This window comes from Urocitellus parryii, chromosome 12 (assembly GCF_045843805.1).
Source record: "Urocitellus parryii isolate mUroPar1 chromosome 12, mUroPar1.hap1, whole genome shotgun sequence".
In the NCBI taxonomy this organism is placed as follows: Eukaryota; Metazoa; Chordata; class Mammalia; order Rodentia; family Sciuridae; genus Urocitellus; species Urocitellus parryii.
Window position 1 is genome coordinate 52,145,471 of NC_135542.1, and position 15,874 is coordinate 52,161,344.

The following is a 15,874-nucleotide window of genomic DNA, read 5'->3' on the forward strand; positions in this document are numbered from 1 at the left end:
TTTCAAGGTGTGAATTCTGCATCTCTTCCAGAGCCCAAACTTCAGTGTGAAAATTCTACTGGGTGCCACCCTGGGCCACATTTTCAAGGTGTGAATTCTGCATCTCTTCCAGAGCCCAAACCCCAGTGTGAAAATTCTACTGGGTGCCACCCTGGGCCACATTTTCAAGGTGTGAACTCTTCATCAGTTCCAGGGTCCAAACCTCAGTTTGTAAATTCTATTGGGTGCCACCCTGGACCACATTTTCAAGGTGTGAAGTCTTCTGAGTTAACTCCAATTGCAAAATTTCAAGGTATAAAGCCTCGTGAGTTGAATTTAGAGAGGGAAAAAACTATGATAGTTAACTCTGGACTACATTCACAGGATTTGAAATCTGAACTGACTCCAGGGTCAAGGTTGAAATCTGAACTGACTCCAGGGTCAAAATTTCTAGGTTTAGCACCTATGGAATGCAGCCCTGGACCACATGTACACTGTGTGAATTCTTCTAAATTGAATTCAGAGCCAAAATTAGAATTTATAAAGTCCATGGAATACAAACATGGGCCAGTATTGCAAGATATTACAACTTTTGAATTGACTTCAGGAATAAAAATTCCAAGTATGAAATCTGAATTTCACCTAGGGCCAGAGCAACAAGGCATAGAATCTGTTGTATTCAACTCTGTACATCATGTACAAGATATAAAATGTGAATTGACTTCAGGGACAAAGTTCCAAAATGTGATACCAATGGAGTTCAACTCTGATCTTCAACTTCAAGGTACGAATTCTTCCAACTTGAATTCAGAATTTGAACGCATAAATTTTAAGTTTAGTCCAGGGCCACAGGTGCAAACCATGAAGCCCTCTGAACTGAATCTTGGGTCAGAATCTCAAGGTACAAAATCTGTTTTGTTCAACTCTGGGCCCTATTTGCAAAGTATGAAATCATCTGAGTTATCTGCAGAAACAAAGTTTCAATTTTTGGAGAACCAACTTGAGTCAGGGCAGCAAGTTGTACAATCTCTGTTCACTTTGGGTCCTCAGTTAAATGGTGTGCAATCTTTACACCTGCATACAGATGTACAGTCTACAGAGATGAGTAAACAGCCATTGGCTTTTGGAGAGAATTCTGTAAAATTGATTTCAGGCCCTGGGCTGCAGGACTTGGAATATGGGGTATATGCAGTAGAACCACGTTTTCAAAGAGTGAAATCTGTGGAATTAAACACAGAGTCACATCCTCAAGGTATGAATTCTGAGAAGTTGCCTTTACACCTCAAGCATCACAGTATGTTTGCACCAAAGCCATATTGTCAGGCTATGACATCTCTGGAGTGGAAACCAGGGCCACAACTTCAAAGTGTAAATTCTTTAGGGTTGACATCATGCCTCAGTTCTCAATGTGTTAAACCTGTGATCTTCACACCGAACTCAGGTTTTCAAAATGTAAAACCTGTGAATCTGAGGCCAAGGTCCCAGCAATATGAAGATATGGACTGCCAAGAGTTGACTTTAGGTGTAAAATCAATGATGTTGACACCAAAACCAAATAGTGAGTTTCTAACAGGACCAGCATTGGCTAGTGTCAAATTTTCAAATTTGTGTCCTGAATCACAGCAACAAGATGTAAAAACTTTGGAGTTTACTCCAGAGCCAAAGTTGCAAAGTATAAAACATCTGAAATTGTCTTCAGTGTCTCTGCAGCAAACTGTAAAATCTGTGGAGTTAGCACCTAAGTCACTGCCTCAAAAACAGAAATCTGGTAACCAAACTCCAAGAAGTGATCAAACCACAGAATCCTCTGAAGTTATCTCTGGCCCAGGGAAACAGATTGTAGAATATTCAGAGATGATCCCAAAGCCAAATCAGCAAGTCCCTACAACTGTGAATTTTAATTCAATATCAATTTACCAAGCCCCAGAATCTCCAGAAATGACACAAGAGTTGGCACAAAAAGACACAGAAACTGTGGAGAAATCTGTGGGATTGACCTCAAAGCCAACAGATAAAGCCACAGAATTTTCAGAAATACCTCTACAGCTAGATCTTCAAGTACCAGAATCTGTTGATCTGGCTTCGGTGCTAAGGGATCAAGGCTCAAGATCCTTAAAATTAACCTCAGAGAAAAGCTACCAAATCCCAGAAACTCTGGGGATGCTCTCTCAATCATGGCCTCAAGTTAAGGATTTGGGGGAGTTATATATAAAACCATTACAGCAAGTTATAGAACCTGAAGGGATGATCCAAGAATTTAAGCATCATGCTACAGAAGACATAGGGTTGATCTGTGAAGCAAGGTTGCAAGGGAAAGAATTTCTTGGAACAATCCCAAAGACAATAAGTCAAACTACTGGATATGCTGAGAACTCTCCAAAGCACTATCCTCAAACCTTAGAACCTGTGGGGATGATCTCTGAGAAAAGAATGCAAAGGGAAAAAACTGAAATATCATTGCCAAAGCCATCATATCATGTCCCAGATTCTGCTTCAGGGATGACACCATGGCTAGGACACATTCAAGGTCCTGAATCTGTGGAGCTTACTTCTGAGGAACCTATGGAATTAACCCCAAAGTCACAACATCATGTGGGATCTTTAGGAATAACATTAGGGTTAGGAGATAAAGTCCCAGAATCTGTAACTCTGATCTCTAAGCCATCACTGGAAATAGAGGAATCTTTAAAGTTGGCTCCAAAGCAAAAAAGTCAAGTTGTGGGACATGCAGAATCTATAGAGCTCAACTCTGAGACATGGCAGCAAGATAAGGTATCAAGTGGGCTAACAAAGTCACAGAATCAAAGAAGGAAAAATTCAGGGATAGCTCCAGCAGGACCACCGAGTCAAATTATAAAAGGTAAGAAGATTAGTCCAAAACCACTGGATCATGTCACATCACAGATTCAACTTGCTCAATCAGTAGGGGTGATGCCAGCAGCTCCCCCCAAAGTTGTAGAATCTGTGAAAGTGACCCCTAGGCCACCACTTAAACATGCGGAGTCTGTGGCAACACCAGGGCCAAAACCTCAAATGGCAGAAAATATTGAGTTGACTACAAAACATCAAGACATAAGATCTTCAGAGTTGACCTCAAGCCCATGGTTACAGAATATGAAATATAAAGAATTAATCACAGAGCCAACACATCAAATTTTGGAAAAGATTGTGTTAACCCCAGGGCCATTGTATCAAATTGTAAAATCTGAGGAATTAGCACCAGGACCAGTTCCTCAGGTTGTAGGCACAATAGGAGTAGCCAGGGGATCAGAGATTTATGTAATGGATTATTTGGATTTAGTCCCAATGCCTTATCTTCAAGAACTGGCACAACCTGTAAAATTAACTCCCAGGCCAAGTATTCGAGTGATGTCTGCAGAATTAGCCTCAAAACAAACATCTCCATTTGAGGAACCAACAATATTGACTCATGAGCAAAAGTTGACGCCTGCAAAATCCTCAGAGATAAAAACAGAATCTCCTAAAGTTATGAAATCTGAGGATTTGAATCAAGGACAGATGTGTCAAAATTGGGACTCTAAGGAATCAATGTCAGAAGAAGAGTCACAAGTAAGTGATTTTTTCTTAGAGTCCCTAAACAGCTCTTCAACCCCACTCATTTCAAGTTCTGTCAAAACATCTGAATTAGGAAGCCTTTGGGGTTCTGGGATCTCAGAAGTATCAAGAGCTTTGGATATGAAGAACCTTGGGACATATATTTTGCAGCCAGAAGAGTCCTATTCTGACTCTGTTATGATGCAGCCATCATCTCTTCTCTGGGACCTTCAAAATGAACCCTCTGATAATATAGTGGACATTGTGGAAACCCCACATCCTGAGACTGTGGGAGTGGATATCACATCTAAGGAGATAACTAAGAAGCAGCAGATGGAGAAGTCAGAGGACTCACTCCAGAACTATTCCCAACATCCATTACGAAGCCGGAGATCACCATCTGGGACTTTCCAGGGAAGATCAGGGTCTCAAAGAGGTTCTGCTCGGCCTTTCTTGGGCAGACAACAGAATGTCTGGGAGAATCATGTCAATAGGCAGCGACTACCTAGAAAATATCTCTCTGCTATGCTAATGCTAGGGAATGTCTTGGGGACGACTATGGAAAAGAAGCTTTGTTCTCGAATATGTTTAGCAGAAAGAGCCACTACAGATATCTGTAAGTCTATTCAGAATTTATTTGGGGTTCCAGCTGAACTGATGGAATTTTCCCAGAGCCTGCTAGAGAATGGTCCATGTACTATTTCACAGCATTCAGTGGTCAAAAGTTACATTCAGAGACATACTTTATGCCACAGTCCTGATCAAAGAGGGACTCTAAGGATGTGGACACGTGGTTCCACGGCTTCCATAATACGGCAATACTCTGGGACCAGATTGGGCACAAAGAAAACAGACTCAAAGCTCAGTAATATATCCCAGGAAGTCACTCAGCATATGCCTATCTCATATGCCGAGGGCCAGCTTCCTGCCCTAGCAAAGTCAGAGTCTTCTATCAAGATATATTATAATAGGGAGGATCCTATTTCCCAGGAAGAGAGTGAAAACACACAGAGTGATTCACACAGAAGAATTTTTAAGTCCCAACACTCCTTCAAGCCAAGTTATCTTTCTCCGGTCAAGACTGACTTTTCAGAACAGTTTCAATTGCTACAAGAACTGCAGCTAAAAATAGCAGCAAAACTCTTAAGGAGTCAAATACCCCCCAATGTGCCTCCACCTCTAGCTTCAGGTCTTGTCCTAAAATACCCTATCTGTCTACAGTGTGGCCGATGTTTAGGATTTAATTGCTGTCATAAAATACACACCACTTTTGGGCCTTATCTTCTTATCTATCCACAGATCCACCTTGTAAGTACTCCTGAAGGCCATGGTGAGATTCGGTTGCATCTTGGCTTTAGGTTGCGGACTGGAAAAAGATCCCAAGTTTCAAAGTATCATGGAAGAAGCAGACCCATGACACCAAATAGTCCTATAGCACCATCAAAAAGGAAAGCTAAAATTTATACTCCAGTTTCTAAGAATCCTACTCCCACGAGAGATTTCCAGTCTAGAGCTTTCCAGTCCCCTGCTCCTGTACAAGTCTATAGCAAACAAAGGCAATGGGGTAGCCCTGGTCTAGTAGGAAAGACAGAAATTGGAGAGTTTGGGCAGTATGAATTGTCTCATGTGCACTCCCTATCAGAGAGTGACTCTGTAAGCTGCTATCAGGATGAAACATGGGCTCGAGTGAGAACCCAAAAATCCTGGGATTCAAAATTTCCAGTGAAGAGAATCAACAAAGGAACACCAAACACAAACACTGGAGCCACAATACAGAGTCCCTCTAAGGAATTCCCAGCCCCTTTAAAAAGAAAGAGGACTGTAGTAGCTCATACAAGTTCTGCTTCCTTAAGAAGACCAATTAAGAAATCCCCCCAGCCCAAGTTCCTGCGACTGCTCTTTCAGGGCCTCAAGCAGGCATTCCAAACAGCATGCAGAATGATAGCTTCTTTTGGACAGAAGCCTGAGGACAGGACCAGGCCAGATGATCTGTGGTCAAGCAAAAGCTATGATTCAAAACAAAAAGCCAGAGACTACTGTTTACCAAAAGATAAAAAAGGAGACGGGACACCAGTTATCAAGCAAAGGCCACCTAGTCCAAGCACTAAGAAGGAGGACATATTGTTGGAGGACACAAACCAAAGCAAATCCGCCCCACAGTCACAAACAGAGAGCCCTTGCCCATCCAGACCTCTCCAGCTGCCCAAGCCCACAGTGTCCCAAAGAGAGGTCACTTTACAAACTGCTACTTTCAGGCAGACTTTGGGTGTAGTTCAAAATGACAGCAGCAGCAGTGCCAAGAAAACCCTCCATAAAGATGAAATTTCCAGTCAGAAGCCCAAGAATTTGCTCAAATCCGAAACCAGACTTCAGGTGAAGAGAAACCGGAAAGGCCCTCACAAGGAGGCCAGCTGCCACCAGGGGGACAGAACCCCACAGAACGCCCCTGACAAGAGCCAGCGCAGCCCTTCCCACAGAACCCTTTCCAGTGTCTCTGAGAGGAGCCATCAGGGACTCTCAGAGGGGACACATCGCAGTCCCTTGAAGAGGAGCCATCACGATGCCCCAGAGAGGAGACGCCACAGTCTCTTAGACGGGAGTCAGCAAAGCTCCTCAGAGAGGCCACCTCACAGTCCCTCAGAGAAGAACCATGTCAGTCTCTCAGAGGTGGTATGTCCCAGTCCCTCAGAGAGGAGCCGTCCCAGTCCCTCAGAGAGGAGCATTTGCAGTCCTTCAGAGAGAAAGCAGCATAGACCCTCAGAGAGGAGCCCTCGCAGAGCCTCAGGGAGAAAACATCACAGTTCCTTAGAGAGACGTCGAAGTACCTCAGAGAGGACTCAGCGCACTCCCTCCGAGAGGAGCCGTCGCAGTACTTCAGAGAGGAGCCATCCCAGTACCTCAGAGAGGAGCCATCCCAGTACCTCAGAGAGGAGCCGTCGAAGTACCTCAGAGAGGAGCCGTCGAAGTACCTCAGAGAGGAGTCGCCAAAGTACCTCACCCAGGAGCCACCGCAGTTCCTCAGAGAGAAAACGTCACAGTCCCTCAGAGAAGAGGTGTCGCAGTCCCTCAGAGAGGAGACTTCGCAGTCCCACAGAGAGGAGCCGTCGAAGTACCTCAGAAAGGAGCCCTCGCAGTCCCTCAGAGAGGGGCCGTCGCAGTGCCACAGACAGGAGACGTCGCAGTCCTCGCAGTCCCTCAGAGAGAAGACGTCGCAGTCCCTCAGGGAGGAGCCGTCGCAGTCCCTCAGGGAGGAGACGTCGCAGTCCCTCAGAGAGGAGAAGTCCCTCAGAGAGGGGCCGCCGTCGCAGTCCCTCAGAGAGAAGCCGTGGTAACTTCTCTAAGCTATCCTTTGGCAGTCCCCCTGGGATAAGAGGACACAGTCCTTCTGGGAGAAGCCATCACAGTCCCTTTGAGCTGAGGCAACACAGGCCCTCTGAGAGGAGCAAGCATCGCCACCCTGAGAGAAGCGACCACAGTGCCACTGACAGGACCTGTCACCGTCCCTCTGAGAGAAGTCAACGTCGTCATTCCAAGAGGAGACACCGCGGTCATTCTCAGAGAAGACACCGTGGTCACTCTGGGAGGAGACACCGCGGTCACTCTGGGAGGAGACACCGCAGCCACTCTGAGAGGAGACACAGCAGCCACACGGAGGGAATCCATCAGAATCTCCCCCAGGAGAGGCTCAAGCACAGCTCCCCTAAGGAGAGGCCCAGACATAGTTTGTCTAAAGATTCCAAGAGTTACTCAGCCATGCCTCCCGCAGACCCAAACGACAACTTCAAAAGCAAGACGAGTTTGGAGGCCCGAAGCTAGTAGATGAGGAGAGCTCTGCCCCTGCTATAAATCGTCTTCCTTGAATTTTCACCCTTTCCCGGCTTCTTTCCTGCTCAGCCACTGCCTCCAATTCCTGCACCCTCAGCAATGAAAGGGCTGCTTGATCTCTCTACCTGGGGGAGGGGGACAGAGAATGAGTCTGTAATTTCTCTAAGATCAATAAAGGGGCAATAATTGATCTCCATGTGCATCTACAGGACCATGACCCGGGTGGGTGCGGAAAGCTGGGACAAGTGTTGTCGTACAAAGGGACAGAGCACCGGGCGCGAGGCCCGGGCCGGCTGGTCTCCAGACCCCGCCCCCTCGCTGGAGCCCCGGGCTCGCGTTCTCCCAGGCCCCGCGCCGCAGTGGGGGGTGGGGTCTCCGGAACCGAGGGGGGCACGTCACGTGACTCTCCAGCCGCAGCCCCCTCGGAAGCTGCTAGGCGGAAGTAGACGTTCAGAACCGGGCTAGGCGGCGCCGAGGCCACATCCGGGAGAGGCGAGGAGAGCGGAAGTGGCGTTGGTCTGGCCGGAGCCCTTGGGTGAAATTGTTAGGCGTGGAGAGGGAGTGATGTCTTCCAGACTCGGTGCAGTCCCCGCTGTGAGTTCCTTGGGGTGACCATGATGCTTTAGAGGGAGCGCTGTCGAGCCTGGAGCACGCGGCCCCTCGCTTTTGTCCCGTGCTCAGAGTTGGTTTTTATCAGACCCCATCGTAGGCCCCACCCTTTTAGATCAGATCCACCTGCCCCCCTCTTTTTTCCCCACTTTTTTTGCTTGTTCCCCACCTCCCTGGATTCAGTTCCTCTCCAGATTGCCATTAGTTTCTGTTTCTTTTACATCCCCCAATGCCGCCCATAGTCGTTGTCGTCTTTTTTCGCCTCCCTTTTAGAGCCTCTGCCTGGGACAGAGCTTTGGGAATGGGGGAAGATGAAGGCGCAGGTATTGTCACCCGCCTGTGCGTTGTAGGAAGGGAGCACCGTATACGTTTCCTGAAAAGTGCTGCCTTTTTCCGTTTGAGGTAGTTGCCCCGGGAGAGCCTCATTTCTTCTGGGCACAAGGGGGGAATCATCTCTTTGTGGTCAAGGTCCAGAGGACCCTAGCCCTCACTCTGTGCTTATGATTTGCTAGACCCCGGGACCCACGTCCTTTAAGCAGCAGAGGAGCACCAGGATCGTGGGAGCTAAGAAGTAAGTGAGGTTTTTCTGAGGTCTTTTTATAATTGTGTCGCCAGCGCTGTCCATTGGATTGATGAAAATATCCCGTGTCCGCACTGCCCATTATCGTAGCCACCAGCCACGTATGACTCTTAAGCACTTGAGGTGTAACTAGTGCAACTAGCAAATGGATTTTAATTTTTATTACATTTTAATTAACCAAATTTAAATAGCCACCTGTAGCTAGTGGCTACTGAATTGCACAGTGCAGGTCTAAACCTAGTGTAGTGGAGGAAAACAGCTTGCAAAAAAAAACAAAAACCAAAAAACCAAAAGAACAAATTATAATAAAAATAGAACATATGATTCAGTGGTAGTCCAGCATTTCTCCCCACATGAAATTCGTGCTCATAAATACATTGCTGATCTTGGAAGGAAGAGAAAATATGGCTGGGAGAAATTCTTGTATTTTCAAACTATTTGGCTGCAAGGCTGGCTTATTATTTTGTATGCTGAATGTGCTAAGTTTTTCATAGTTAAAAGAAAAAAATTTGAGACTCATTAGATGGATTAATTCATTCAGATAACATTGACTAAATGTCTGCTTTTTGCCAGCTGTGTATTTAGATATACAGAAATGGAAAACAAAAGTAGAAATCCAAAGAGGGGATTTGCAAAAAATCAACAAAATACAGTGTAATAACTAAATATTTTAAAGTAAGAATTTAATATAGCTGTTAGGGAAAGGGAGTGAAAGTCTGAGCAATAACCACAATAGATCATCTGTAAGCCTAGGCTTGAAAGTGGAGGAAAGATGCAGTTAGCCAGGAGAAAGGATTTTTCAGAAGAGAGAACAACATTTGAATAGGTAAAAAAGTAAATGGGATAGCAAGGTGTTCTATATGACTGGAATGGAGAATGGGGGTTAGCAAAGTGGTCATTCAAAGAGGTTAGCCAGATCATGAAAGGTCTTTTTTTTGTGGGGGTGGGGGGGGAGGGTACCGGGATTGAACTCAGGGGTGCTTGACCACTGAGCCACATCCCCAGTCCTATTTTGTATTTTATTTAGAAACAGGGTCTTACTGAGTGTTAGCGCAGGCTTTTGCTGAGGCTGGCTTTGAACTCGAGATCCTCCTGCCTCAGCCTCCCAAGCCCAGCTTGAAAACAAGCCTTTTTTAACAGCATGCTCAGGTGTTGGACTTTTATCCTGGAAGGGAAAGGTCACTCTGGTAACTTTATGTAAGATGGATTAGGAAGTATGTTGGAAAACTGGTTCAGAGGCTATTTTAGGAACAAAAGAGGAATGAAGAATATGTGGGGAACAATACATAGGAAATATACATGATGATATAGGCTAGAGCTAAGCAAAAGAAAGTTAGGATGTCTGTGGGTTTCTGGCACTGGCAAACAGCTGAAGGTTGGAGTAATTCACTGAACTGGGAATTTCTGAATGAGGAGCAACATTTGGAACAAACATAAATGGATTTGGACCTCAGGTGAAGGGCTGGTCTGAAATGAAAAATTGAGAATTATCCGCTATAAAAGTTAACTGAAAACATATTTTTTTCTACAAAATGAGTATTCATGGGCTGGGGATGTGGCTCAAGCGGTAGCGCGCTCGCCTGGCATGCGTGCGGCCCGGGTTCGATCCTCAGCACCACATACCAACAAAGATGTTGTGTCTGCCGAGAACTAAAAAATAAATATTAAAAATTCTCTCTCTCTCTCTTTCTCTCCTCTCTCTCTCTCTCTTTCTCTCCTCTCAAAAATAAAAAAAAAAAATGAGTATTCATGAGATCTTCTAGGGAATGTGTTTAAAGCAATATTTCTCAATGTGTACCTTGGTTTACCCAGGGATGATTCTTAAAAAGTATAAACATGGATGGGCTGCCATCCATTAATCAGAATCCAAATCATTGGGATTAGGGTGTGGGAATCTTTATTTAACTAGCTTCTTTAGAAATTGTAAATTTGAAGAAACAAAGGTGAGAAGAGACTAAAAAAGAGTAGAGGATGAAACCATGGAGAATATTAGCCTTTATTTTAATTTAATTTTTTTGGATTGAACCCAGGGGTGCTTAACCACTGAGCCACATCTCCAACCCTTTTTATTTTTTATTTTGAGACAGGGCCTTGCCACGTTGCTTAGGGCCTTACTGAATTGCTGAGGCTGACTTTGAACTTGTGATCCTTCTGCCTTAGCCTCCCAAATTGCTGGAATTACAGAATTGCTGAGAATACAGGCATGCACCACCTGGCAAACCAGCCTTTATAAAGATTTTGTAGAATTAAAGAAGTCTGCACACTGGGTGCAGTGGCACATGCCTGTAATTTCAGTGGCTCGGGAGGCTGAGGCAGGAGGATCATGAGTTCAAAGCCAGAAGAAGCCAGGTGCTAAGCAACTCAGTGAGACCCTGACTTTAGATAAAATAGGGCCGGGGATGTGGCTCAGTGGTTAAGTGCCCCTGGGTTCAATCCCCCTGTACCATAAATAAATAAATAAATAAATAAATAAATAAATAAATAAATAGTCTACAAAGAGTACTGGGATGAACTAAAATACTTTTTTTTTTTTTAAGTGAAATCTAAATATTTACATGTAGAAGAATGAACTAGAAGGTCTTAAAAAGACCTAGAAGGTCAGAAAAGGGTTGAAAATTGGCTTAACTTTTCATCTTTGTAATCAGAAGCAGAGACTTGCCACATTGGTGATAAATTATAAAATCACCATAATTATGATAGCCATTATATCATAACAAAGCTTTTTCTTGTTATGTTTATGGAAAGGGAAGTTTGAGATTAATCTGGTTTCAACAAATGGTCAAATGTTCTGAATTGATAGTATAAAATATTTAATGGTTTTTGTTGAGTCCTTTACAAACAAAAGACAGACTTAGAGACAGGGATTCCCTAGCCATCATGACTTAATCTCCAGTATATTAATCAAGTTGATCATATGATCAACTCTGGATCTTTTACTGTGTTCATGCTTATTCATGAGAAGAGATATATGTATTTCTGTGTCTTACACTAAGAAACTTGTATAGATGGGGCTGGGGATGTGGCTCAAGTGGTATCGCGCTCACCTGGCATGTGTGCGGCCGGGTTCGATCCTCAGCACTACATAAAAACAAAGATGTTGTGTCCACCGAAAACTAAAAAATGAATGTTAAAACTCTCTCTCTCTCTGTCTCTTAAAAAAAAAAAAAAAAAGAAAAGAAAAAGAAAAGAAACTTGTATAGAGTTTCCTGAGAGTAGTCACATGGGACTTGGCTGTTACTGCCTGGTTGGTACAATCAAAGACTTTATTGAGAAATGATTGATCCCATTGTTTAGGATGGTGGGTTTCAGCCCTAAAGGACTGCCAATTTCCATTTGAAGTATAATTGATATAAAATAGACTGTACTTATTCAAAGTGTACACTGTGAGCTGGGGGAATGTCTTGGTGGTAGAACATTTACCTAGTGTGTGGCAGACTTTAGGTCTAATCCTTACAAATAAATAAATACTACCTTACAATCAGTTTGTTTATAAAATGCATCTCTGAAACCATCATTATAATCAAGATAGCAAACCTTTCTATCTAACCCCAAAGTTTTTTTTTTTGTTTGTTTGTTTCCCTTTGCAGTCCATTTCTTTCTCCTCTCCCATCCTTAGGCATTACAGTCCTATTTTCTGTTTATGTACAGTGGTTTACATATTCTAGAATTTTATAAAATGAAATCACATAGTGATTCTTTCTCTCTCTCTCTCTCTCTCTCTCTCTCTCTCTCTCTGTCTCTTTCTTGTGCCAGGAATTGAACCCAGGGTTGCTTAACCACTGAGCCACATCCCCAGCCTGTTTTTACTTCTTAATTTGAGACAGGGTCTCACTAAATTGCTGGGGGTCTTGCTAAGTTGCCGAGGCTGTCTGAACTTGAGATCCTCCTGCCTCAGCCTCTCAAATCACTGGGATTATAGGCTTGCATTGTCGTGCCCATCTCATAGGAGTCTTATATGGACAAATATTTCCATTTTACTTGATTAGTACATAAAATAGTATCTCCCATCCTAGGTTGACTGGATTATGTGGCAGAGTATGTTTATCTTTTTATGAAACTGCCTATGCAAAATAGTATCATTTACATTCACACCAGTAACATAAGAGTTGATCCTTTTAATATTAGCTAATTTAATAGTTGTATAGTGATGTGACTTTAATTTTTGTTTTTTATTCATTTTAAATGATGTTGAGCATCTTCTCATGTTCTTGTTGGTCATTTGTTTATCTTCTTTTGTAAAGTATTTACATCTTTTACCCATTTTTTAAAAAATGGGGTTGTCTTTGTTTTAATATTTAAAAAAATCTATACTGAATATAATTTCTTTGTCTAATAAATATGTCTTGACAAACAAAATCTGGTTTGTTTTTCATTCTCTGAGTGATGTCATTTGAAGGACAAAAGTTTTAAAGTATCATTAAAAAATTGTTTCATTTGCCAGGCATGGTAGTATTCGCCTGTAATCCCAGCCACTCAGGAGGCTGAGGCAGGAGGATTGCAAGTTCTAGGCTAGCCTCAGCAACTTAGTGAGGCCCTAAGCAACTTAGTGAGACCTTATCTCAAAATAATAAGTAGAAAGGGTTGGGGATGTGTCTCAGTGGTTAAATGCCCCTGAGTTCAAGTCCCAGTACAAAAAAAAAAAAAAATTGTTCATTTATGTTTCTTGCTTTTTTATTCTCTTTAAGAAACCTTGCTTCCCCTAATTGCAAAGATTTTCTCCTATCTTCTAGAAGTTTTATAGGTTTTTATACATTGGTCTTTGACCCATCTAGAGTTAATTTTTGTGTGTGGTGTGTGGTGAGGGTCAATGTCAATATTTTTACATTAGTATATTTAACAACTGTTGAAAAGGCTTTTCTTATTGAATTGCTTTGATACCTTTATCAAAAATCACTTGAAGCTGGGCATGATGGTGCACACCTGTAATTCCAGCTTCTTGGGAGACTGAGGCAGTAGGATCACAAGTTTGAGTCCAGCCTGGGCAACTTATCAAGAACCTCTTTCAAAAATTTTTTTTTAAAAAGGTCTAGCTACACCACACACATATATAAAAATTCAGTTGCATAGAGTTGGAGATTATAGTGCATTGGTAGAGTGCTTGCCTGGCATTTGAGAGGCCCTGGGATCAGTCTCCAGAACCTAAAAGAAAAAAAAAAAATCAGTTGAACATGTATCTGTATAGGTCTGTTTCTGGATAGTTCTTATTCTGTTCTGTTAATGTTTAGAGTTAAAGTCTTGAAATTAGATAAGGCATTTAAAAAAAATAATTTTAGTTATTCTAGGTTTTTTACATTTTTATATAAATTCTAGAATTAAGTTGCCAGTATCTATAAAAAGAAACATGTTGAGTATTGATTGGTATTATATTGGATCTATAGATTCATTTGAGGAAAATGCCATTTTAACATTTTTCTTATTTATGAGCATGAGGTACTTTGCCATTCATTTAGGTTTTCTTAACACTCTTAGCAATGTGTTGTAGTTTTCATAGTAAAAGCCTTTGGATGTCTTTTGTTAGATTTGTTAGTATTTTATGTTATCGTAAATGATATCATTTTTACGTCACTTTCTAGTTGCTGGTTGCTAATATATAATAATTGACTTTTTTTCCCTTTCCTTTTCTCCCCCTTTGTTACTGGGTATTGAACCCAGGAGCACTTTACCACGAAGCTATATCCCCAGCCCTTTTGGTTGTTGAGGGTCTTGCCTAGTTGCTGAGGCTGACTTTGCATTTGTGATCCTCCTACCTCAGCCTCCTGAGTTGCTGGGATTACAGGCCTGAGCCACTGTGCCCCACTTAATAATTGACTATTGTATCTAGCTTTGTATCTTGCCACTTGCTAAATTCCCCCCCCCCCTTTTTTTTGTGGTGCTGGGTATTGAACCAAGGGCCCTGTGCATATGAGGCAAGCACTCTACCAGCTGAGCTATATCCCCAGCCCTGCTAAATCCCTTTATTAGTTCTAGTAATTATTTGCAGATTCCTAGTATCTTTCTTTGTAAACAGTCACATAACCTGAAAGTGTGGACAGTTTTACTTTTTTCCTTTTGATTTTTTTTCCTTTTTGTAACCTTATTACAGTGTGTTTCAACATGAAATAATCTGATCCTTGAGGTTTTTTTTGGGAGAATTTGACAATTTCAGTTTAATAGCTGTAGGGCTATTCAGATTTCCAGTTTGTTCTTTTTTTTTAATGTCAGTTTAATTTATTGGCAAAGAGTTATTCGAATTATTCTCAGTACTTTAATGTTCATATGATATGTGATAATAACCTCTTCAATTTCTGATATTACTTATGGTATCTTTTTTAAAAATTTGATCAGTCTAGCTATAGGATTCTCAATTTTATGATCATTTCAAAGAACCAGATTTTCCCTATTGTCAGTTTCCATTGTCTAGTCCATCGATTTTTCATTTTTTCTTCTTTGTATTACTTTGCTCTTCTTAAGTTATCGTAAAGTTAAAACTTTAGTTATTAATTTTTAGTCTTTCTGATACATGCAATCAAAACTTAAGTTTCCTTCTAAGTACTTTAGTTTCAGCCACACTTTTTTTTGTACCAGGGTTTGAACCCAGGGGCACTTTACCACTGAGCCACCCCAGCTCCCCAGCTGCCTCCCCCTTTTTAAAAAATTTTTTTAAAATTATAGATGGACACAATATCTTTATTTTTTTGTGGTGCTGAGGATCAAACTCAGTGCCTCACATGTGTAATGCAAGCGCTCTGCCACTGAGCCCCAGCCCTCCCCAGCCCTTTTTTATATTTTATTTAGTGGACAGGCTCTTATTGAGTTGCTTAGTACCTTGCTGAATTGCTGAGGCTGGCTTTGAATCCTCCTGCCTCAGCCTCCTGAGCTGCTGGGATTATAGGCATGGGCATGCGCCACTGTGCCTGGCTCAGCCGCACATGTGTATAAATTTTTCTTGTTTCTCCAAATATTTTCACATTTCTCTTGCAATTTAATTTTTGACCTCTAAATTATTTAGGAGCAGATTATTTAATTTCTACATAGTTTTATTTTTTAAGTATTTTTCTTTTTTTTTTTTCAGTAGTTTACTATTATTGGTTTCTGATTTCATTTTGATGTGGTCAAAGAATGCAATGTTATTTTCATTCCTTTAGTAAAAGTTTAAAGTTTATGGCCCAGTCTGTAATCTTTCTTGGTGTGAATGCACAATGCATTCACTTGAAAAGAATGCATATCCTGTATGTTGGGTGTAGCATTCTATGAATGTTAGTAACTCAAACAAGGTGGCTACTAATGTAGTTTAGTTCATTTATGTGTTCGCTGAATTTTTGTCAGAATTCTACCAGTTGCTGAGAG

General features: G+C 42.1%; 2 protein-coding genes across 4 annotated transcripts in view; both read left to right on the plus strand.

The window, feature by feature from the left end:
• The window catches only part of Spata31h1 (SPATA31 subfamily H member 1), a 41,192-nt gene extending 33,662 nt beyond the window's left edge, over positions 1-7,530 (plus strand). The window contains exons 8-9 of the mRNA XM_077791735.1: positions 251-763; positions 1,232-7,530. Coding sequence (XP_077647861.1) covers positions 251-763; positions 1,232-7,350 — 6,632 coding nt within the window. The 3' untranslated portion in view covers positions 7,351-7,530. The remainder of the gene's footprint in view (positions 1-250; positions 764-1,231) is intronic.
• Positions 7,531-7,854: 324 nt separating this feature from the next.
• Positions 7,855-15,874, plus strand: part of Znf512 (zinc finger protein 512) — a 33,220-nt gene continuing 25,200 nt past the window's right edge. For all 3 annotated transcript variants that reach the window (XM_077791786.1, XM_026405137.2, XM_026405203.2), the window contains exons 1-2: positions 7,855-7,953; positions 8,481-8,539. In XM_077791786.1, the coding sequence (XP_077647912.1) occupies positions 7,924-7,953; positions 8,481-8,539 (89 nt within the window). In that variant the 5' untranslated portion in view covers positions 7,855-7,923. The remainder of the gene's footprint in view (positions 7,954-8,480; positions 8,540-15,874) is intronic.